Source organism: Corvus moneduloides, chromosome 3 (assembly GCF_009650955.1).
Source record: "Corvus moneduloides isolate bCorMon1 chromosome 3, bCorMon1.pri, whole genome shotgun sequence".
Taxonomy (NCBI): Eukaryota; Metazoa; Chordata; class Aves; order Passeriformes; family Corvidae; genus Corvus; species Corvus moneduloides.
The window spans coordinates 97,255,447-97,281,258 of NC_045478.1; the positions used below are offsets into that span (position 1 = coordinate 97,255,447).

Genomic DNA, 25,812 nt, shown 5'->3' on the forward strand with positions numbered 1-25,812 from the left:
TTTTTCCTAATACACTCCCATTCCAAAAGTGAAAAGTATACTGGAAAAAGCTACATATTGTAGGTCTTTAGTGTTTGCAATTCAGTTTTATTCTCTTTTATAAATCCTGGAGATTTCTATTTGTTTGATAACTGTGGAGGGAACAATCTAAAGCCAAAAAGATAATAGTTACTCTGAAAGCAGCTATTATCTTAAACCACTGGATTATCTAGTTTATACCACTAATGCTTATGTTTTAGAACTGATTAATTCCACATACACTTACTAAGCATTGGCTATGCTAATTCAGCTATTTATACATATAAAAGAACCATCCAGGAGTATACTATTTCCACATAATACTGCCAGCCAAAACAACAGGATCCTTCATGCATGAAAAATATTCCTCCCACCACAACACAATACATCAACAGGAAAAAAATTATTTTGCAACTTTTCAGCATCTTCTAACCTTTCCAGTAATCTTATTTGAAGACTTTTATTTTTATCAAAATGTATTTTTTGGGCTGCAACCTAGGGTATGGTCATATAAACCAGCAGGGAGCAAGCCCAAGAGAGAGTTAACAGCATCACAGCTTCCATGCAGTAACTACTCAAGCACACTGCTCTTACTCAAGACTGAATGCCAGCTTGTTTAACCTACTAATCCACATTTACTAACCCACTGTGTCAACATGCTCCAAGTTTCCGCCTTCACTTAGCCCTCTGCAACTCCTGTGCAAGCCCACGCTCTAACTAGGTGTGACCATTCTTGCAGCCTGCAAGTTGCAAGGGATAAAGTTCTCATGCCAGAGCGCTCCATGGCACGCAACCTGTACACCTGGGAGAGCTGGGGAAAACCTTCCAGAAAAGTGGAGAGGACAAGGGACCCTGCCACAGCAGGGCCAGGAGCACAGCTCTGCCCTTACCAGCTCCTGCTAACCCCCTGCCCAACAGCCCTCAGGGCCACTCTGCCACCAGCCACACAATGTAACCCCAGTACAGGCACTGCACACCATCAGTGCAAGCCACTCAGGGTGACACTTGCAGCTCTGATTTTTTCGCCTCTATCATCTAAGAAAAGCAACCTCAAAAACTACCTTAATGTTCAAGACATTGTGCCATTTATTTACCAAATAAGTAAAATCATCCAAAAACCTGAAGGGTCAACTCAAACCAGGTTCTTGTGGAAGTGAACGCTCCCTTTGATGCATTTCGTAGGTATCAGAAATTAGACTGTGGGTATTACCATTGTTTTAAATACTTCTGAAGAGCTTCACAGGCAAATAAGGGCAAACCCCAACAAATTCATGCATTTTTAGAACATACAAAGAACAGAAAAGGTGCTAGAAGAGAAGAGCAATGCAAGAAGACGTGTCATCTAAATCCAGTTTTTATGATGCATAAGGGCATCTTCTCATCACACAATAAAGAACTGTGACTAATGTCAGTCATGTCTGGTTATTCCTTCTTCCCTGCTCACAGGGCAGCATCTGCATGTCCAGCACTTTTTCTGTATTTCTTTGCAAGTTCTGCTCTCAAAGCTGCTCTGACCCTCTGCAGAAAGAGCAGGTTGAAGAAGCCTTTTAGCTGTGCAAGCTGCAAGAGGGAAGTTTCCAATGCTACCTCTTTCCTGCTGAATTTGCTTCTCTCTGTGAAGCAGGGGTGTGATGTCGGGTTCATAAAGATACTTTCTTAATCAGGGCATTACTCAAAATTTGAGAGCAAAGACTCGGTGCTGAGAAAGTCTGCGCAGCCTGAACCTTTCTGTCTGACCTTTAATGACAAGTTTGCTGCATCAACTCCACCTCTGACATTTCACCAATTTTGATACTTCAGCAACTTCAAGTGTGGCTTGCAGTTGCTTCAACTTGCAATTACTTTATGCAGCTGCTAAAAAACACTAACCATTACCCTGCACAAGTCACTATTACCTCCTCAACCCCCTTCTGATGACTAATACATGTTCCTAGAACTGTTAGGAGCCAGTCAGAGACCTGAACTGGCAAAACAGAAAAAACGTTACCCAAAAATGATACCACAGCTTTAAAAGGTAACTATGAAGTTAAAGAAAGGAGACTTCCACTGAGTCAAGGTAGGAACCTTCTAAATAGTGTGAGATGAAAATCCCTGCTGACCTTCACAGTATTTGCAATTTTATGTGGTATACACATAGCACTGAATGCACTGGAAAGAAAAAGGCTCTTGTAACACCCAAATACTTACAGCACAGTCCCTTTTGTCAGATACCAGCTCAAATTAAGTACTTTTGCACCAGCACCTGTGCAGCGAAGCAAGGCAGCAGTCTGTGCCAGCCACTGTCACTGCCTGCCAGCGAGGCAGGTGGCAAAGCCACTGCCAGTCGAGGTGACCTCCAAGCACAGCGACAGCCCCTTGCCAGAGGCACCAAGCCCAAGGCAGTCTCAGTGTCACCCCCAGAGAAACTATGCAGAGCCACGGCCACAGCCCCACCTTTACCATCAATGTCCCAGCAACTGGCAAACCCCCACTGTGAAAAAACCCTATGCAAACTCTCTACTAGTCCTAACACTAAAGACAAGTGCATACAAATCAAGAGTCTGAAAGCAATCAAGCCTAAAAATACCGGGTTTTGGTATTTTTGTTTGGTTTTCTCCCCTTTTATAAATACCAATTTCAATGCCAAGTGTCACTGGAGGCCAATATTTAGTCTAGAAGCATGCCAACTGAAGATTTGTTTGCAGGTAAATATTTCCCTTGGTCAAACTCAAAATTCTATCCTGATCTGTATTGTTTGAGATAAATTCTAGCCCATATCCAATATGATAGCTATGCTCTTCCTAAGGGACATGCCCTTACCTTAGCTTTAATTATAAAAGGCTAATTAGAAAAAGTAGAAAAAAAATAATTGTTTCCTACTGACAGCAGACAAGCTTTTTTAAAAATTTGATTAAGCTGCCTATCAGCACTTGTACCCCATAAGTTAAAAGAAAATGCTAGTTCTTTACTGCTGAATTAGGAACTAATTTTTAGCTTTGGCAAGAAATGGGCAATTAGAGGTATGTACAATGAAACCTGTGCACAAGACAAATCACAATTAAAGGTAGAAAAGTTCCTATAGAAAAGTATATCACTATAGGATATTTATTTTTTTTAAAACATTAAGCTATACCCAAAACCCTCACCTGAAATACTTTAGTACAAAGCCTTAAGCTCTTTTAAATAAAGCAAGAATGAGCATGTATGACCCAACAAAAAGAAGAAGAAAAAAAAAACTTTCTACAATTAAATCTCAGGCTTTTCCATACTTGTTACCAGTGCAAAGTTGCTAAAAGCCCTCAAGGCTGAAGTTAGAAATTTCACAGGAACAAAGCACTTGTTGATTCTCCATCATACCAGTTTCTTATCACTCTAACTTTACACACAAGTGAACACACAGTCATTGGAAAACTTGATATAAAGGCATATTAGGTTTAACTGTACAAGTAGGAATCAAGTTTTAAATCAACAAAACACACCTGCTAAGAATAAAACACACACATTCTGCTAAGAATATCCAAAGCCACATTTTCTTTTAATTAAAAATGCTAACTCTTATCCAGCAAAATGTTCAGTCTTTTATCAAGATTTTAGTCAAAGTAATTTCCTAAGATGCTGAAAAAAATTAAAATAGAACATATGCACCGAGAAAAGAATGCATTTCTTGCATCTTATTTTGTTGGACTTCTATACAAAGGTAAGTCCATTAAGTCACACTCACTTTAGAACTTCAAGATATGCCTCAAGCTGAAGTTTGAGACACTGCTACATTTTTTACAAACAATCACAGAAACTCTTGTAAAAGGTCATTAAAGTCAGTGGAAATGTTGGTCACATACACCTCTTCATACTGGTAACAAAGCTCCAAGCTATAGCCATAAAAAATGCTGTTCTTTCGAATTTTGTTCTGATGACAAACAGCTAAACATTAGCTTTTCTTTTCCTACAGTAAAACTCCTTGCAAGCCTGCAAAAAAATCATATACAGCACTTACAGTGTTAACACTTTCAATTTACCCTCCCCTCTTTCTTGAGGGTTGCAACATCTTGAATTCTAAACCAAATGCTTAGAATTCTGAAGCAGATAAAGTACAGTGCACATCGCTCACTTTAACAAAGTACACTATAGCAAGGTCATTCCTTTCTTCCACTAAATGCCTTAGAAATCTAAGCGTTAAGCACTTGGCTCTTTTTTTTCTTTAGCAACCTTTCCTGTGGACCATCGTATTTTCGGCCACAATTGGAAGGTTTGACATGCGAGATGCTGCATTTGTATCCGAACTGCACGGCATGAATCAGCTAACAAAGAACGGGTGCTCGGTGACGTCTGTTTCATTCGCAGTAAAACACTTCCACACCGTGTACAAGGGGAACACGCTTTATCTCTGATAAGATTTCTTGGTTAGCGGTATTTGGCTGGTCGGTCTTTTTAAGACCATATACTTTAGATAGCCACAGTCAGAATGCTGCAATTTATTACCTGATTTGCACTCAAGAGAGACTGTTTTGACAGCAGCTGTTTAAAGAAAGGAAATATTCATTGAAATGTTTCATTTTTACTACGAAACTGGTAAAAATAAAGGGAGAAGGGGAAAAAACCCTTAGTTCTGAAGGGCAAATACAGGTTCCCCAGAGAAAGCTGCAGCAGGCACAGTTCTGACCTCCCCACGCTGAACGAGCCTTTGCTGCCGCCTGCCTGAGGCCCCACGAGTCCCACCGGGGCTTCCTCCGACTTTTCCTTTGGAGAGCGTCAAACCGAGAGGTCCAAAGGAAAGGCTGGACACGCAAGAGCCGCCCCTCCACGCGGGCTGCGAAAGGTCCCTTGCACGCAACTCTTCCCTGTCCCAGCCCCGGGCCGCCGGGACCCACGCTGCTCCGCGCCTTCTGTCCAGCGAGCATTGACTTCATCATTATCGCCGCTATCCACACACGTGCCGATATTATTTAGTTATCTCTTTTTTGTTAATTTTGTCGCGGTACGGATGCCGCACGGCAGCGAGCCCCTCAGCCCGTGGGCAGGAACACCTTGCGGGCTGCTGACGGGGGCGCGGAGCCACCCTCACACCTCGCAGGGCAGAGTCTACCCCGGCACTGACAGGCTTGCCCTTCTCCCCTGCGGGGATGGGAAATGCGGAGCGGAGAGCGCCGGGGTCACTCCGAGCGAGCCCTCCCGGCGCGGGGCAGCGCGGTACTTTACCCGTGCAGAAAGTGGCGAGCGCCGAGGGGTCGCAGGCTGCGGCCAGGCAGGACAAGCCTTCCTCCATCCCCGCGGCCGCCGGCGGCTCCGAGCCGGCCCCGCCGCCCTCCCGCCGCGCCCCAGCAACAGCTCCTGCGCCCCGGCCCGGCCGGCGGGCGCCCAGCACACGGTCCCGGGCCACCGAGCCCTCTGGCTGCGGTCGGCCCCGCCGCCCGTGCCCGTGCCCCGGAGCGAGCGCGGGAGGCCGGGGGCGGGCCCGGGGCCGGGGAGGGGCCGCCCGCAGGCGGCGGCCACGCGCTCGCTGCGGCACCGGCCAGGGCCGCGGTCCCCCGAGGCCTGCTCGGGAGGGAAGCGGGGCTGCTCCCGAACGGGAAAGTGGCAGCTGCTCGCACACGGGCACGGTGCTGCATCCTCCCCATAGGGAACGGCAGCAAGCGGGAAGCGACACCCCCGCCCCGGTGCCACCCCGCGCCGCACGGTGCTCACGGCCGGGACACAAGGGTGCGTGGGCTATACACGGCCCACAGCGATCCGTCTGTCCGCGCTTTGGGCATAAAGAACCGCCACAAATGACCTACGGCAATACCCTCGGTGATGCAGATAAAACCATTATCGTTTCAAAGCATGTCTGTCTGTCTGTCAGGAACGGCACAGATCGATCGTCAGTCACAGCGCGACATGAGGAGGGACAGGAGCAGTGACACGGGGAGTTCACACGGGGGGGAAGAAGGGGGCAGCAGTTTGCTCAGTATTATATTGGAATATTTTTCACATGACATCGTTTCGAGACGAAAAAGCAATGACATCACTGGCAATATACTCATATCCATTATATGAAAACTAAGCAAAATATCATGGCTTAAAAGCAGCAGCTTTGCAAAGCTATCATTCTGCTCAGCAGAAGGCAACTCGTATTACAAATGCATTACAATCTATTTAATGTGATCATGATTTTGTCTGTCTTGCAAGACGAAGCACAGCCAGATGAGAACTAATGAATGCAACATGTGTTCATTCTTTTGGTAGCTGTGCCTGAAGCCAATTGGCAGAATGACTACAGCAAGATAAATGTCAAAACAAAACTATTTGTGAGTATGTACTGCATGTATTTTGACTCTTCTATCATACTTGAAATAGTTTATTATTTTCAAGATTTGCAAGCATATTAAATAACTCTGGATTAAAGTTTAGATTTCCAGCAGGATAGTAAAAAAATAAAAAGGGGTGGGGGGAGGAGGGGAAGTCTGTATCTCCATTCAAAAAACAAGGAGGGCAGCACTTTTTTTCCACCATTAGAAATGGTTGATGAGAAGGTTAAGAGGTCCATAAGAATGCATATAATTAAGACAGCACACAACTAGTTTTGTGTGTTTCCCCCAGGATTAACAATCTACTTAACTACAGTAGGATATTTCTTTTCCAGCAGCTCCTGATTGACTGGAGGAATCGACCTCTGCAGTGATCTAAAAAAAGAGATGGCAGTCAGCTGAACACAGCTCTGCAGTATGAAGTCAGCCAGACAACTACTGTGATTAATAAAAGGGGAAAGGACTAGGAAACTGACTGGTGGAAGATGATAAAGTGTAAAAGGCAAGGGCAACACAATTAAGGGCCCTAATGAAGCCATGGGCCTCAATACACAGCTGTGGCACTGGGATTGACCAAGAACCCATGTTCCCAACTTATCCCAACCCCTATGTTGCATCACGTCATTAAACAATCTTAACTGCAAGATGAAACACTGAGTCTTATCTTGGGTGGGTTGGGCAGACAGAATAATTTAACACACACACTTTGGTATCCTTTCAAACTGAACGTTCTTCCCAATACAACTATGAAGCCTTGGAAGAAGTGATGGGCAAAATGCCCCATGAGGCCAAACAGACATTGTATGTGCTGGTTAGGTCAGTGCCAAGAGCAGAAAGAGGCTTAATTTGCAATCTTAAGCAGCCATTAGTGCTCTGAACAATGACAGATTACATACAACTGGCAAGAAGCACACAATGTAGTTCACACCAATACATTTCTTTTTGAATATATCAATTTTAAAGTGAGTAAAGCACATCCTATTAAAAAAGTATCTCCTACTGTAAAATGAGTGTGAAACTCTGCTATTTCTGGGCATCTTAAACAGAGCTTAGTGCCTGCTCAATCAAAAGCATACAGGATGAGGCAGAAGGAACCAAAGAAAATGTTAGAGCACCATCAGAATGATTCTCTGAACTCTAACTTTTGAAACAAGATTTCAGAAGGCCCAGTGTATACGGCGCACCCCGAAAACAGCAGAGGCCCTCTCAACCCACCCATCTCCTGTTCCCTGATCAGCTGAAGACTTGATCAAAATTCCTCAAGTTGCCTTTAAATCTCTCATGAAAACCTTACCTCCTCGTTAGGATTTTTCACTTCTCTATCTCTGGCCCTTCTATCATACCTGTCCTTCTAAGCAACCTATCTTCAATAGCTGCCTACCTCTACACTTTTCAAGCTTAAACACCATCTCAGCTCCCTCTTTCCTTGCTGTTACTTAACATGAATGGTGGGTGATGGGGAGGTGCGCTTTTTAAGTATTTTATATAGGCACAAATAATGAAAAAATACTTAAAGTATGATACAGACCAAAATAAAAAGCATACACAATGCAAGTCTTTGCTTAGGAAAAAACTCTCAGGTTATTTGCAGTGCAAAGTACATTGCTATACCATAAAAAAACCTAACAAACACTCTTCAATCTAACAAAATAAAGCCTGTTAAAGATCAGGAATGGAGCTCTGCACACTGTACAATTACAGATGCATTCACTGCTTGTTTATCCCCAACACAGATATTTAGGAACACCACACATCTGGTGCTGTTCAGAACAGTGAATGTCTCAAAGACTGCAGCAGCATCAGATTATGACTGTACAAAAGGAATGATTTTAGAAATACTTCAGATTTTCCTGAGTCAAAAACCACTCCAATGTGCCTCTTCTTCAGAGGTGGGAACAAATGGTTCAAGAGAGCCATAGGAAGGCATGAACTCTTTGGAGTCACCACTTCCATGTGAAGAGGAGGATGAAGCAGGTCCCCATGTCCCATACACGAAAAATTGCCTTCCAGTCACCCACAGCTAACTGAGGAAATTAGGGGTGCCCCCACCAAAGCCACCATGTCCCCAGCTGCAGAACAGACACTTGTCCCCAGGACATCTTTAATACTTTAAAAAAAAAAAAAAAAAGAGGAAGATTATTTATTGAGCTTCCTTGGCAAGTGACACTGCTCCTAAGAAAATACCTGAAATTTGGAAATTGGTTTTCACAGAACTAGGGTTTCTTAATTTCTTTCAGATTTAGGAGATTTCAGATGCAAGAGCTGCTGCATGAGGCAATCACAGTGTTATATCCCATCCAGAAGATTACTGGAAGCTCTCCCTATCTACCTTTTCTTCATGAAATCTGTAACTGTACCTAAACATCACAAAGAGGTAACTGTACTGACACCAGTTTAATGCCTGTCGTGCTGTTGAACTGCAAGAGGGCAGCACTAGTTAATTTTGTTTCCTCATATATATGAAATCAATCATGTTTCCACCAGCAAATGATCCTTCAATTACTTTGCCTTCTTCTTTCTGAAAAGAAACTGGAGCAGTGTTTCACTTGGCAATTAACCTCACTGCCAAACGGTATCACCCTTCAGCAGCTGCATTCATTAGCTTTACCCCATAGAAAAGAGAGAGTACAAGTAATTTCTTTAATAACTACCCAATTCCTAAAGACCTAAAGCCTTTTATTACTTTTTCTTTAGGGGGGAAAAATTTCTTTCAGTTTGTTTTTAAACCCATTTTATATCTGCCATGACCTAGCAAGCACAACAGACCAAAACCATCTCATCAGCAGAGACAAAGCAATGAAACAGAGTTTTAAAAGACACATTTTGGTTAAGGATGCTCACTGCATCAAGCCTGTTTCCAGCAGGACTTGAGAGGTGTACAGAGGTTAGTGAGCTGTGAAGGACAAGTCCAGCAGGATCCAGTGCTCCCACTAACACCTGCGGGATGTGGCAGCCTCTGCCTGCTCCTCTTCACTCCAGCTGCTGGGCACCGTAATAAACCCTAATAAAGTCCCATTCTCTGAAGGATTATTTCCAAGAGTGATGAAAGGCAGGACCTTTGACTAGGATTAAGGTCACTCAGAGTTGACATACGGCAGCACTACTGCTAAAATAAGCATCCCTACCCTTCTCCTGCATCCTCCCATTCTCACTCTGCTCCTGCCAACACAGCTCATGGGGCTGCACAAGGAAGCACACCAGGAGACTGAGCAGCATGAAACTTAACTCACCAACATCAAAACAGGGCAACTCACCAGGCCAGTCATATGGTGTATGGCACAATGAGCCATGCTGCAGCAGCAGGGAGGTGGCAGCACCCTCTGGAAAGAGTGGTGGGAATCGCGTCTGTCAACAGCAGCTCAGCCCGTGGGTGACTTAGGGAGATTGTGAAACAGCTACACTTGTAAGTCACATTTCATTGCCAGAAAACTGAGAAAAATAAGAACTGATACAGAAGAGAGTGAAGTCCCCAGCCAAGCAGTGCCAGGGCAGGATGCAGCAGAGAGCACACGGCAGTGCCTGAGGCCCTTCCCTTATCACCCTCCTCCTAGACCCTAAACTGAGCTCCTTCATCCTATGGCTTTCTCCTCACATGGAGACAGCATGCAGAAAACATGAGAAACAAGAGACATACACTGGATCCTAAAAACTGTCCCGAGGCTGTCCCCCACAACTAAACCACACCCAGGTTTGAACTCAACTATACTAAACCTAGGTCAGCCAGCCTAGGAAAGTCATCTGAATGGGAAAATTTATTTTATTTGTTTTCCAAAAACACACTGCCTAATTTGAAAAAGAAAGCCTGCAAACAATACAAAGGCCTCCAAACGCAAATGCATATTTTAAGAATAACCACAGGAATGCCTATTTTTGTCAGGTGGGTTTTCTGCTGCAGCAGCTGCACCCACACAACAGAGGTGCCAGCAGGCTGATGTGGAGCGCAGGCAGGGTGGCAGTGGGTAAGGCTGGTATTTCACTGAGCATAACATCAAACCACAGCTGTAGCATGCCTTCCGCTGCCTGCCTGGAGCACTTGCACAGCAGACTGCTTGCAGCTGCCTTCCTGCCTATCCAGTAGACAAGATGAAAAAGCACTAAATCTAAAACACAGACACAAAAAGGTTTTTCTCCTGAAAGTTTCATGTTGGGCATATGTTCAAAACCACAGTCCAGACCACATAACCTAGGTGGCGGCCCATGAAACTGTGTCCCGTCCGTGAGGAAAGGAAGAGTCTGAACAGTAGCATCCTTGTTAGATACAGTCTGTATCTTTATGGAGATAATCACAGTTTCATCTCTGGTCAAGAACTGAGCTCCAAACACACAAGATTTGCATAAGTGGTATTTTTAAAAGTACAGGTAAATTGTACAAAGTTGTTCAATATGACACATTTCCATTCTCTGAAAGTGATCAACAAAAGTTTGATTATTAATAGTAACAATTAACTGGTGGTCTTAGTCATAACAAATCTATGGTTATAGACTGGCTAAGGTGAAATGACTGCTGTCTAATTATTTAGCTCATGCCAACAGAAAGAAAAATATTGCTTTTGCCATGCAGCAGTGGGGAAACAGCAGTGCAGAGACCATCTACAAGCTGTTTTCTAATAAAGCACTTTCAAAATAAAATACCTACTTCTAGAAACATGACACTGCTTAAGAGTTATGTATTCTTTCAGAAAATTATTAAATGTCATTCTTGCATGTCAAAACATCTCCAGACGTTAGCTGTTTCCATTAATGTATTGCTGCAATGGTGAGCGGTTTTATACTTTTAAAAGTAGTAAAAAATAAACTAAGAGTAAAAAACCCAAGAGAATTTGAAAGAGCACACTATTTATGACAGAGACAACAACTTCCTCTTTTACTATGCACTTGGAGATGATGAGGAGGTAGAAAAGCCTTTACAAAAAAAACCCCACCAAAAAGCGCAATCCCTCCCACAAAACCAGCTCTTGTTGAGGACATCCAGCACAAGACTTGTGGATGCACAGAGGGCTGGCACAGTGGGTGACCAGCCCAGCTGTGCACTGGAGGGATGCATGACTGCACTGCCATCACCCTGCCCCATCCCAAAGGGTGGCTCAGACATATGGCAAGGCATGTAGATGAAGAACAAACTTCACTGATGCCAGTCTGGCTTCATCTAGGCTGACAGGAACACCTTTTGGCTTCCAGACTTCTGCATGTGCCAGCATAACCCAAACCTTCCACCCAAGGGGTGGGGTGATTATCTGCATTTGTGACCACACAGCAGAAACACAGCATCTCTCATTTAAATATTACCTAGCACATGCAAATGCCATGTAGGTGTCAGACCTTATGCTATTACTCCACTTCAGAGTCTGGCCTTATAAAAGGATCATATACAGCCACACAGCTTTGACATATTATATATAGCAGCTGTACAGTCCATAAATTAATTACCCTTCTGATGGCACAGACTACTAAACAGAGTGGTTTAAAGGGAATCTGTAGAAACAGTTTTATATCCATGTCATTCCTTTAAATTTAGTTGACAGCAGATTTTTGTACTCTTAAGGAAAATGGGTCACAATAATTAACATCATGGTTTATTTACAAATGTAAGATTGAACTATTGTGAAATCCTCAGGCAGGGTTTAGGACCTATGCTATTGGAAAAAACACCCAAGATATACATTTGTGTTTTTTAAAAAGACAAATATGGAAATTCTTGTTTACTTCTCTTGATTTACGATAGTGTTCTCAATACCCTAAAACTTGGTGAATATAAAATGGGAAGAAAATGCTATTTCCACAAATTGCTTGATAAAAAACTGTCTTTAGAAGCAATCACTTTGATTCACACACAGAAGTCAAAAGAGACCTTTCACCTAAAGTAAAAAAAAATCTGCCAGACTAGAAGTCATGCTTATTCGAAACTCTGAGTAACATTATGGACATTAACATTTGGACATTAACATTATTTCTTCCTGCAGGAATAGCAGCATTACGAAAAATCTGGCACAACTGATACCTTTGCCAGCCTGCCTCTCTGGAGAATAACCAAAGGACAGTAAGAAACAAGCACCATTTTGACTGCTAGCTCTTTCACAAGAGTTGAGACCAAGGTCAACTTTTGACTAGAGAGCTGTGTTGGTGTTGCCAGAAAATAAACATTCTATAGGTCAGAAAAAATAATTTCTTCCTCTGGATCACCAATCCTGTTATGACAGCTAAAGGTCAAAGCAAGGAACAAACAGGCTAATGTGACAGAGGGAGAAAGAGAGGGAGGGAACTGTGATGTGCAGTTCTGACTGACTAAACTGACAGACTAAACAGCTGTGTGAAGACAAGGACACACCATTCCACAGGGGAAAAACGTCACACGTGAAAAATAGAGAAGGTTCTTGGTGGCTTTAAGAAATGCAGTTGTATTTTTCAAGAATACAATTTACCAAAGATTCAGAGTCTGACTAAAGGTCAGAAGCAGCAGGAATTTGATGGTATCACATTACCTGAGAGGCATGTCCATACACTGTGGAACCACCAGCCCTAAGAGGTAGGGATGGTTATGGCAACATGTGATCAAGCTCACTACGTCCTTACTTCACCACAAGAAACTCCTGTACTCCAGATCTGCCTAGTTGTCTTCAAGTAATAAGAGCTGAATAATAAGGGAACAATCTAGAACACACTGAAATCACAAGTTTTAAAGGAATTTAATCAAGCCTCAAATGAAGAGTTTACCCATTTGTTCCTTGAGAAGGATAAAGTCCATGAGCTAAGTGAATAAAACACCTGGGGTGATAGGGCTACAACTAAAAGCAACTTCTTTGCTAGCAAAAGACACAACAGACTTAGACTGCTCTAACCTCCCAGCGTCTTAGGATAAAGAATGAACTGTACATATTTGCATACAAAGTAAAATAATAAAAACTATTTTCATGCCCCGCTTTTTTTTTCTTTTTTTTTTTTAATACAGACTACAGAAGCATTTGTATTTTTTTTTTTTAATACACAAGGGTATGAAGCTAGCAGGTTTTGTCAAACTCACTGCTAACATGCAGGTTTACAAAATGAATCACAGAATGGCCTGGGTTGGAAGGGATTTTAAAGTTCATTTAGTTCCAACCCCCTGCCATGGGCAGGGACACCTTCCACTAGACCAGGCTGCTCAGAGCTCCATCCAACCTGGCCTTGAACACTTCCAGGGATGGGGCATCCATAACTTTTCTGGGCAACCTGTGCCAGTGCCTCACCACCCTCAGAGTGAAAAATTTCTTCCTAATACGGAATCTAAATCTACTCTCAATCTGAATCCATTCCCCCCTTGTCCTGTCACTGCATGCTCTTGTAAAAAGTCCCCCTCCATCGTTCTTGTAGGCTCCCCTTCAGGTACTGGAAGGCCACAATTAGGGCGCCCAAAAAATTTCTCATTTCTATGCTGAGCAATCCCAAATCACTTAGCCTTTTCTCATAGGGGAGTAATGAGCACAATTCCACCACAAGATTTTTAGACAGAAACCTGACGAACACCTTTACACAAAGCTCCTTTTAATCCAAGTTTTGGGGATTGTGTGTGTGTTTCTTTCTAAACATTAGGTTCTGAACACACAACTTCCATCTGAAATACATATTAGTTATGACATGGACTGCAAACACTTTCTCTCACATCAGCTTGTGATGTGAGAGAAAGCACTCCACAAAGCCAAACAGAGAATTACAGAACTCTTAAATGCACACGGTTACACAGATTTTAAATTATGGATAATAATAAAGCATCAATACATTTACAGTCTATGATGTTCTCTAGGATTCAAATTTTTTAAGTAAGTGACATTCGATCTCAAGACAGTCTTGAGATAGAAAAGATGTCCAAACCTTAGTGAAGTGATCTAAATTAGTTAACAAATATTTAAGTCATACACACCAGAGGTTACATTTGACCATTGAAATACTCAGTCCAATATAAAAGTTCTCCACAAAACCCACACTCTTCCTTTTTCTGTCCTCAGGCCAAAAGAAGTTATAGCATGTTCAAGAAGTTTTAGTCAAAACAAGACAAGATGACAAACAGTAACAGTGATTTATTTATCTGTAACTCTGTAATCACCACAGAAGCCTATAGGACACTGAGCACCAGACAATGTTACAATTTCAATGTAAGTTTTACTTAGTAGCAATGTTTTGCTTGTTATCTATATAAACAGGAAGACTCAGCTATTTCCCTCAACTGCTAGTAACTTACTATATTAACACAGCCCACAGGAAAATCTACTTGAAAGTAACAAATCCACAATGCTGGACATTTTATTTCTCCATGGGTTGTACTTACAGCATGAATATGTGTTGGTTTGTTGGGTTGTTTTTGAGGATTTTTTCCAACATTAATGAAGGCTTCTACAGGAAAGCATGCACTACCAAATTATATTGAACAAAAGCAATGGTATTAGATAGCAGTGACAAAACTGGCTTAAATACCAAGACAATTCCAGTCCCTGTTTCTGAAGTTTTCACTAAATGTTGCATGTTTCTTCAAGCACCATTTGAGGATGCATCCCACTGGCAATGTAACAGATTTGAAGCAACATCAAGCATGTTCATCCCCAGCAGAAATACAGTTTTTCACTATTCTGTCAAACGGCTCAATATTCTGCTACCCCATATGAAAATAAAGTGCAAAATTTTACTACAGCAATCAGGAATGAATGAATTGTTGCAAGTCACTTGCGCAGCTTTCCTACACTTACACAGCTCAGATATGAACAAATTTACATAGACACACTTGTATTGCAACACTAACCCTCAAGACCACCTTGTTGAAAGTCTGTCACCCTGCCAGGTGGCTCACAAGGAGGCAGCTCCTCCCAGCTCCTTTAAAACAAAGTTAAGAGAGAGCAGTTGAGGACTGCAAATGTTTATACTTCTTATCTTTCATGATTTTATTAACAGAAGATTTATACCTCAGTATTTTCCTTTGCTATGCTCTTGACAGAATTCAAATCACTCGTGTTGTCTCACCACAGGAGAATTGGTGGATTTAATGAGCAACTCATTTGATGGGTAATCAGGCAACTGATTTTATCTGCTTCATTGCTACCCAAGAGGTCAGCACTATCTTACATTAAGGCAAATTACAGGTTTTCAAGCATACTTGCAATCAGATGAAATCAAGTTTGTTATTGCAGCATCCTCAAAGCCCATAGAGGATATGTGCATTGGAGGAACGCGGGGAGAAGTGGAAAGAGGATAATTAAATTAAACAACCATTTGGAGGAAGCATCTTACTGTTTTCACTGATGAAATCAGATCTATGGCATTAAAAAAAGGACATGAGAGAATAAGGCTTATTTGCATTGTCTCCTTCCTTTTCTTATTTATAAACCAATTGCTATTCTTAGGCAGGATATACATTGGAAGGAACATACTAGCAAACAGTAAACTGAGGTTGTAATCCAATCTTAATCACTTATCTCAAGAGCCATACAAAATGGTCTGGAGTTATGCTACATCTGAGACCACGAGCAAGGGCATCACATGTACACAACATATAATGAGCATTTGGTCTACTTTAAAAAAAATCTTTTTTTTTACATAAAAATTGTGTTCATCTATAGTCACAATAATTTTTAAATGACAAACAGCTGTTAATTTCCATGAAGCCCTCCAGCCTGCAAGAACACGACTCAGAGCCACACCTTGGGCTGTCTGTACCCCATGCACACATATGTGGTGTGGAGCACCTTGATGCAGGTGGGGACAGCAGAGTGGCTTTCCAGCACAGGTCCACTCCCCTGCAGACAGGATGGAGTCAGGCAGTGGCTGCGGGAATGGAGCCGGCCATTCCTGAAACCAGGCCAGCAAGCACTTGCAGATAACTGCTCGCAAGGTACTACTCTCCACTGAAAGGATTAAGAGTGGAAAGAGCACGTACTTGGCACAAACAAAAAGTCAGGAGTTTGGTTTCAATCATTAGCAAATTAGCAGTTTAAACTGGATTCACTGCTGGAAGATTTGATTTGGTAAGAAAGCTTTAGATCCTGCTGCACAATTTAGCAGGGTGGCTGACAGCTGCACATGGGGAGGAAGGGGAACACAGCTCTGAACACAGACCACCTCACAAGTGAGGTAATGGACAGGCTAAAAACCTGGGAGAAGCTCCAGCTGACTGAAATGGGAACCAGGACTCACCTCCAGACTATCGTACGCTATGCTCTGATACCATTTAACATAACATGGCAAATTGCAACAAGTTATTACAGCAAAGTATCCTCATAGATACAAAAGTCTTTTGAAAAACAACATTTTATCAAAAATACACCCTAATAGCATTTGGACAACTTAGGCTATATTAAATATTAAATATACTGTTAGTGCGTCATATAAGACATCATGTTCCCAGTGACTATCAGAGTTACTTCTGTAAAAAAAATGGCTATTAATACTGTTACTCTGTCAGTTAAAAAAATTGCTTTTGCAAATTATTCAAGTACTTTGATTCCCCATACAGTTTTTCTAGGGAAAAAACGTTTAATAAGGATGACACAAGCAGTAGTATGCTGACTTAATGGAAATACAGACAAAAAAATCTGCTCTAGAGTACAGTACAGGAGATTGCAAACCTGAGAAGTCGTCCATTATTAAAATTTGAAACACTACTTACTAACAGACATTTTCCTTAGGAAGACAACGACACTGATTTGCCATTTGTGTTTTAGCTTAAACAGAAAAAGACAGTGTAATTGTAGCTTTAGAAATAAGTATCTTTGTAGGTAATAACGAAGTCATCTCTTCCCCCATAGGTTGCTGCCCTAGTACTGTTGTAGATACCATCCCTCATGCTATGGAATAATATAAACTCACTCCCTAAGCAAGGCATTCCATTTTTAAATTTTATTTTTTTTCAAATGTTCCATTGCTTACTGTTCCTTTGCAATTTAGCCTCGAGCAGCACAGCCAAGACAGGCAGCATCCTACAAAGAGCATTAACTGACTCAAAGCCTTCTGCTGCCTTCCCAAAGCATGGGAGTGGTGCAGGAGAATCAGTGCTTGAGGTTCACCTGAACTGAACACAGCCACATAAATCACTGATACATCCAGTACTCTGGATTTGCTTTTGAAATGGTCTGATGGTAAAAGAGAAGGGGTAGGGGAGGAATATCAGCCTCCTATTGAGAGGTGGTGATGGGAGTTTATTCTACAACTGCAAAAGTATTTTTCAATATTTGAGGTAGCTGGAGGAGAGTGAAGTCTCCCATAGGTGAGTGAGGTTGTCTGCTGGGCAGAGCCACTAGGCAGCAGGATCTGTTCACAGAGATGAAGTTTGAACAGAACAGGACCGACACAGCATCAGGTTAAATTAACTATCTTTGTTTAAACTGTATTCTGAGGCCAGCCTCAGAACTCGACTTACTGGGAGAAGGGCAATTTTTTTGACCTCGTGTCAGTTAATGCAGGATTACTTCCTCCCCACCCACTGTAGCTCACATATGGCTGATTTTCATGCTTTTTCCTTTTGTAACCTCGAGGGCTGCTAAATTTCCGGTTTTGTTAAACACAGAAATTCTCTTCCTTATACTTCCCAGCTTCATAAGGTATAGCCTTGAAGAAAACCAAACTCAAACTATTCCCAATGAAATCACATCCATTAGCAGTACAGCTGATGATGTTTAAAAAAAAAAAAAGAAAACAAACTAAAAAAATCCCACCAACACATCTGGAGCTGTACAAAGCCTCCTCTACCAGGAGGATTGCAGAGTTCAATTCCTGGATATGCATCTCTTGCTAATGTTCACTTCACTTTGGCTTACTTGAGCATTCATGACAAAAATTAACAAAAGCCTCTTATTTTTATGGGCTATATCGATTGCTCCAGTGCAGGCTGATCCTATCTTCTACAAACAAAGCCAGGATTTAACTGCACTGGAGCATTAAGTAGAAAGCCTTTAAAACTCTTCTGCTTAACCTATCTGAACTGCAAGTGGCTGTATCAGAAAGGACTGAAGCACGTGCCACTCTGAAGAATAACCCACAGTGACAGATATGGGCAGGTGCGGTACCAAAGTCACTTCAAAACACGTAAGTGATAAAAAAGAATTATGAGCTTGCCTTTCCAACCTCCCCACAGATATACACGATTTTAGGTTCATAAAAAAGTAACCACATACCTTGCTCTAGGCATTGCTGACATTGCTGGATTATTCCCAGCACATCTAGGAGGGGCTGCACAATGACGGCAAATCCGCACGTCGGAATTAGCAACGTGAAATTCCTAAAGTTCCAGTTTAAGCCAGACAAGACTGTGTATTTTTTGCTTCTATTCATTCTTCTAGATGTAAGCTGAAATTCTGTGCCCATTACAGTTCTATAATTCCATTGTAGATTATGAAAACAAAGCAGTAAAGCATATCAATGAAAACAAACTCACGTTTTTTCCATAGTAAGAGTCATATTTCCAATCCACTGGAAAATCCAGCAAAGTAGTAATTTATTAGCCATGCTGAACAAATCAGAGGTACACAACAGGATTCAGACACACAAAGCAAAAACCAAAACACAAGCCACATGAACACAGACCACCCTGCAAACCCTCCCAGTGATGGGATGGATTTCCTTACTTCAGTCAGTATTTTATTTCCCAAAGCTCACACTGAACAAGGCCCTTCCTAAGGAACCCTTGGCTGCATTGATTTTCCAGCCAGAACAAGACAAGAGCTGCTTCCAGCTCTGTGCCAGACACGACACACCAGCCCCATGGTGCCTCCAAAGCAAGGACAATCTCCTGGGGGACCCATGGAAGGAGAAGCCACAAATTCCCAGCGGCGTTTGCCCAAAAAGGGTTTGTTTCCAAATTCCTCCAGGGATTGCCTTTAAATAATGACACTAAAACGGTTTGCTCCTCTTTGACATCATGCACAAAGGTGCTAATTCCACAGGTTTGGGAATACAGAAGGTGTAATATTAGATGTTTGACACTAAGGACCAAGCAGGAAATAAAACTGATGTTAGCAAAAAGGGGGAACAGATGGCCAACAAAATACCTTTATTTCCTTTAAATATTTCCTTTTATCCTGTTTTTGCTTTTCTTGCCTATTTAAAGCATGAATTGTTGATGACAGGGACTGTTTTGAGGCACTTACTATGCTAAAAGAGGTGCTTAGATGTATTGTGAAATGATATTTCCTAATTTTTTAATCTAGTAAGTTTCTCTTAGTATTTCTGCCTAGAAACAAATAACCTTAGTCCAGGATTTTTTGCAACACACACAGTTCCAGTCCCATCTGCACATCAAAAGGACAGAAAGAAATAGATTTAAAATGTATTCTTCATTTCACTCTCCAAAAGCACCTTGACAAAAATGAAACCTACCCCTGGAACAGCAAAGATTAAAAATTTATTTCAAATCATTATTTCTTGCTTTTCTCTCTCTTCCTTAGTCCAAAAACAGAGTTGAAAGATCAGGAAACTAACCCTTCTTTTGTCAAGTGGTAAATAATAGAACCCAACAAGATGTGCGCTTCTCCAAAGAAGGGCTAAAGGCTCCCTTTCTTGACAAAACAAGAGCTGATCACAATACTCCCTGGATCTCAACATGAACTCATCTTACAACCAGCCTGCTGGTGGGGTTAAGCAGCTTCCCTGGTGATAGGAGCAAACAAGATCCCAACTGTACACAGGACCAAAAAGTGGCCTTGAAGATTGATTGTCTGTGTGCAAAGCTGCGCCTGTGACCCACAGAGCCAAACACTGACCTGGCCCCTCAGAGCAGCTCACTGAGGGTCATAGAGGACAAAGCAGCACCAAGGCAGAGGGTGCCTCACTATTCAGTGACCATAAAGGAAAGGAATTACTGTGTCAGGTGAGATGACAAAATGATATTTATTAACGAGTTGGTTTTGGATTCAAAACTTTTGAGATCCTTTCTCTGGCATAGGGATATTACATTGACATTAAATACATGCTCACCTCTTAAGGGAGCAGCAGCAACAACATGTCTGGGGCTACTTGAATACTTAAATCTACAGACAGTATGAGGCAGAAGTCTCAACAGCTGACTGAACATTTTTCTGAACATTTTTCACATACAAAATAATCTGAAGAGTCTCATTGCACGGGCTGCAAAGATAAATCGTGGAGCATTAAAAGAATTTGCTAGACAGGATGCGTCCCACTTCCTCTTCCTTCTCATTGAAAACTAAACAACACAAATCCCAACCAGTTATTTCAAATGTAATCAACCCTTGCCAGGCATCACTACTTGCTAATGCTTTCCCTCTGCCCATCTCTCCTCACCATTAACTCGGAAGAATTAAAAAAAAAAGAAAAATCAAGCAGAAAAATCCCCCAACCCTCTGCACACCCCCACCTACAGACCCATAACCAGCAGACCTGGCGATGTCTTCCCCTTCTGGAGCTTAAGAAAAGTTAAACAAAAAAAACCCAAACAAAAATTAGAGAGGAAAAAAAAACAAAAAGGGGGGAAAATGGGGGAAAAAAGCATGAGAAAAGGGGGAAAAGGAAACAAACACACAGAACAAAGCCACAAAAACCCACCAAGCACGGAAGATGGTCTGGGCAATTAATTGATGGGAGCACTCTCAACAGTACAGTATCTGTAGCAGATCCAGATATACAATTAAAATTTAACTATTCAAAGCTTACACGGTTTCCCATCACCATTAACATTTATCATCCCTCTTTTGGAGGGAGAAACCATGCAAAGCTTACACAGTTTCACATCACCATTAATGTCTGTCATCCCACTCTTACAGTGAGGAACCATGAACACTTGCCTATACAGCACAAGCACCTTCAAGCAGATGCATTACGGTGCACACAGAATTAGAAAACAACCAGAGTCAATAACTGGTGTCATCAGACATTTTATATCAGTCTTTCCATTCCTAAACCTTCTCAAATCCTAAAATTGCAATTAAAGGTAAAGGGATCACATCTGGAAAAAGACTCATACAACTTCTTGCTTTTAGACGGTCACATTTCTCATATGGCAGTTAAAAACCTGCCAGAATTTCCCCTATAAACATGTTTCCAGCAATTTCAGCTCTCCCACGCAGTCCTCAGTCCTGAAGTAACAGTCTCCTGCAGAAAAGGTTGTTTTTCATAAACACACACACACACACACAAATAATCTGGCCACGCATTTCTCTTGCATGATGCATTGTTTTCCACATGCTAGCACCAGACTGTCCTGCCACAGCTGACAATTAAGAGACTTGAAATAAAAAGCATTAGTCTCACAAGAAAACAAGTCTCTGCCACATTATGAAACACAAGAAGTAGGTTAAGAGAAACATAACCTTTGAGAGGCAGCCAATACTTACACACACAGGCCAAAATTGCCAGGTAGGGTAGTGGACGAGGGAGGAGAAAGAAAGAAAGAAAGGAAGAGAAATACTGAAACATAACAGACTTCTGTCAATTATCACTTTGGAGAGCAACTGGGATCCTACAGAGATTCACAACTGTAGTCCACAGATTCTCTCTCATAAAATGTCAAAGGGAAGGGTGAACTGAGAAACTAACATATTTCATTTTTTAAAAAACCCAAACAAACACGAATGATGGCAATGACACGGACATAAGAGCTGAAGGATTCCTTTGGTCAATGGTCATGGTCAGTCACAGCTCAATAGGGATGCTGTCGCAGCCAGTTCACGCTGTTGGACAGCAGAGATGACCAGCAGCTCATGCAATCACAACCCAATCCTGACCATTCCTGATCACTTCCAAGAGACATCATCAAACAGTCTGGCAGAGGATATTCAGTTTCTTTTCCAAGCTAAGGAACAAATCTGTTGAGAAACCCAGACTACCTGGATGAATAAAAAGCTGACCTGTGATGCTAAAAATAAACACAGAACAATTTTTTTCCATAAGTGAAAAAACATTCAAGAACGAAAAGCATGCTTTGGAGGTTACAAGGCACCAACAGAAGAGTAAAACCAACTGGGAGCCTGCTTGAGCTGAAACATGCAGAAGAAATACTGGGGCATCACTGTTACTACACACTGCAGCTTCAAAGAAGGGGGAGAAACACAGCTACTGCACACTGTGGTGTAAGAGATTATTTAGGAAAAAAACAAGCAGGAACAGATACCAAAGAAAATATTTTGCCTTCTGTTTCAATAAAGATGACCAAATGACACACTGAAAATGAGGATAGGGTAATGGTTATTGCCACATACAGTGTGGAAACAAAATTAGACCATTTACGAATAAAGAAATAAGGGGATCTGGATAATCTCCACTCCACTGAAATAACTGGCACTTGCAACAGTGACAGATATGCCAAAAATCACTACAAGAGCGAGGGGGAAAGGAAGTAGTCTGGGAGAGAAGGAAGAGCAAATTTGGTGCTACAAGTGCAAAACCATGACCTTGATAATACAAGATCTGAACAAAAGAAATCAGAGTAATGTAATTGAGCAGTGAAATGAAGACAAGGCAGATTTGATTCTACCTGAGTAATTTGTTCCTCAAAAAAGGAACCAAAGAACTTACACCAGTGAGCTTAATCCAGAATTAAAAAAGAACTGATGTGATAAACAGTAGTATTTATGATATAGACATAAAACATCTTAAAGATGAACAAAGCACTGGCTTAAAGACAGGCAACAGACAGATAAGAAACCCAAATGAAGAGAAGATGTGTGTTTCTTAGGTTTTGTGACATCAGGGTTATACATAAGTTACACACATAGTGACCATACGAAAAAAGCAGGTACATAATAACAAATTCTGGGAGACCAAAGTTTGGAGAATTAGCTGTTCCCAAAGGGATCTCTCAGAAGCTGGACAGTCTTTTGGGCTACCTGGGGCAACAGCAGTGCAATGAAATTTAAACATACAAAGTGAAAGGCAACTCTGAATAGTAACTTCTGCTATGACCCAGTAACAGGAGGTGAAGGGGAGAAGGGAGCCATCAGAGCATCAACTGCTGTTTGAGACTGATGCTTTGCAGTAGTTCTACACACTCATAATAAATGGGTGTTTTCACCAGAAAACCAGAATGACCAGTTATACAAGGTGTTGGCAAACCACTAGTTGTAGTTTTATAGACATAGTTGTGGCTACCAAGTCAAAAGCAAAGCAAAACCAAACCACCTGCCTTTCCTGAAACCAATTTAACTGAAATTGATGCAGAGAAGACAACTCAGAAGACAGAACACAGAAAAAAAACCCGGTTTTATAAGGGAAGCTAAAGCACTTGGGATTCTCCAGCTTAGCAATTAAGTGCTGAAAGCAACAGAGCTCTGTAGGTATGTTTATGTAAGGCAGGATGGACCTCGTAGGAAAAGGAAGGCTTGTTCTGGGCGTGGGGGGAAGCACCGGCTGCTGGAAGGGCTCCCACTGCCCCAAAGCTTGAGGTATTACTCCATCTGGACTGGGAAGCTGTACTTCAACAGACTTGAAGACAAACTTCAGCAGGGTCTGCACAGCACCTCATTTATATATTCTCTACAGTTTGAGTGAATTTTTCCTGGGTGGGACTTCTGTAGCTTAGGTATGGTGTGTTCCCCCACTCAGCCTGGCATTTACATTTAGTACATTCCCTGCTGTAATAGAGATGTAGGAAAAATGTCTCTGAACTTCTCTGCTGCCTCCCTAGGGCAAGCTATGCTTTATTCACGCTTTGTCATTTCATAAAGGCTTTAAATGTGTTAGAACACACGGGGAATGGGAGCAACAGGCCCATCTAGATTTAAATTTTTCTTTTTTACACGATTGTTTGGGGAAATGGTCCTCTTCAGCCCTCCATTCCCAAGTCAGCTGTACTTTAATAGTCCATTACAAGAGAAGAAACAAATCTCAATATTTACTTTTTGTGGAACTATCAGATAAACGCTGGGTCTATTTCTGTTCTATTCACATTCTCCCACAATTTCCATTACAAGGTATGCACTAAGCATTTTGACAAGAAGTTCCCCACTGCTAAAAATCTCAGTGTTAAAAGAAAACGGAAATGTTTATTTAGGTTTTGCTTTCAAACTCAAATAAATTTCCAAAATTAAACTGAAATTCCCTCCAGCTTACCCCACTGGAGAACAGGCTCACACAATCTAAGAGCTCACAGACACACACTCTAATGTTGGAAAGTGAACTTCAATCCCATTTTACTGGCAACATCCTTCAGCTTAACTGTCTCCTGGAATACCAACAAAATGTACACATCTTTTGGATTCCTTTGATTAGAAATGCCTCATGATGCCTTTTGTTCTCTTCCCAAGTTTGCAAGGCATCCAGCAAACAGGACTGCCTGCATTGGCTGTAATACAAAATACAGTACCATTTAAAATTCATTTTTAATCATTAAATTGTTAGGATATGCACATATGCTGTTACTTGCTTTAATATTCTGGGTAAGGAAGGCATTAAAACCTAAATAGGGTATCTTCATGATACTTCAACAGAAATCATGTGCATGCCCAAAATAATTTGTTTTCAGCAAATTTACATATTCCTGTGCATGTATCATACCTCAAGTCTCTCCCGTTACTTGAAAGCACGACATTATTCTGGCAAACCAGCTATCTTTCCCCCAACCCCCCTTCTGCAGCCTCTCTTTGCCTTTCTTTTTTTTTTAAACACAAGATCAGCTTGCCATAACCTATAATGTTTTGGAGCAACTACCTTTGAAAAAAGTTACCTTCTCCAGCTGGCTAACACACCCCGTTTAAGAAGCAGCAGCCTACTCCCAAATGTAAAGCAGCAAGATGAGCTATGAAAGGAGGAAAGTGCTCTCGATTTGAACAACTGATTATGATTTTTATCCCCGCTAAACAGTGAGTTCATAGTCAATTAAAAAAAAAAGCTAAGTGAAAGGGCAAAAGTTATATAAAGCCTATTTTAACTGTAAAAAAAAATTTCTTATTCTTTACTATGTATGAATGATGAGGTCTAAACTTCTCTGAACAGCTCTGGCAAGACTGGTATATAAGAAAAGATAGCGTGTGCATATAAGAACCTGAAACTACAGTCCTAGAGTTAACATCTTCTTACATTTCAGTTTATTTCAAGTGTTGCTGTTTGCAGGTCATCTACCTCTGTCACATTTCTAAGCAAAGACACAAAGAAAAGTAGTTGTGTAGGACACACAGCTTAAAAAATACATCAAGATATTCTATCTGCAGGAATTAGTTGGGTTTTTTTTCTTGCCTTTTAGTAGAAGCACTATAAATGTTTCACAGAACTTTACTTGCACAGCAGTGGTGCTACTTTGCTGATTTTTTATTAGGAAAAGCATAAATAAGGACAACATACAACCTAATCAAAACTCTTCAGAGCATTTAATATTTTTCTCTAACCAGCTTTCTCTGCCTTATAAGAAAGCAGTTGGTCCTGCTAACACCAACTTTGTCCTTTACTTTCTTTTCTTTCTTCAAAGGAGCATGTGGCTGTTTTGGAGAGCATGTTAACATGTTCTGTCTGCTATAAACCAGCTTTGAAAATATCCTACGATAAGGTAATTTTGTTTGAGGATTACATGTAGGCAATTACACAAGCCCCAGTCCCCCCGTCCCCCAAAAAAACCCATCCTGAACAAAGC

General features: G+C 41.6%; 1 protein-coding gene across 7 annotated transcripts in view; it reads right to left on the reverse strand.

Moving 5' to 3' along the window:
* Nucleotides 1-25,812, reverse strand: part of EML4 (EMAP like 4) — a 149,285-nt gene that overhangs the window by 82,110 nt on the left and 41,363 nt on the right. For 4 of the 7 annotated variants that reach the window (XM_032102869.1, XM_032102867.1, XM_032102872.1 and 1 more), the window contains exon 1: nt 4,658-4,922. The exons of 2 other annotated variants lie outside the window; for them this stretch is intronic. In XM_032102869.1, coding sequence (XP_031958760.1) covers nt 4,658-4,907 — 250 coding nt within the window. In that variant the 5' untranslated portion in view covers nt 4,908-4,922. Of the gene's footprint in view, nt 1-4,657; nt 4,923-5,193; nt 5,406-25,812 lie in introns of those variants that run through there. One more of the 7 variants, XM_032102871.1, reaches the window with a different exon arrangement.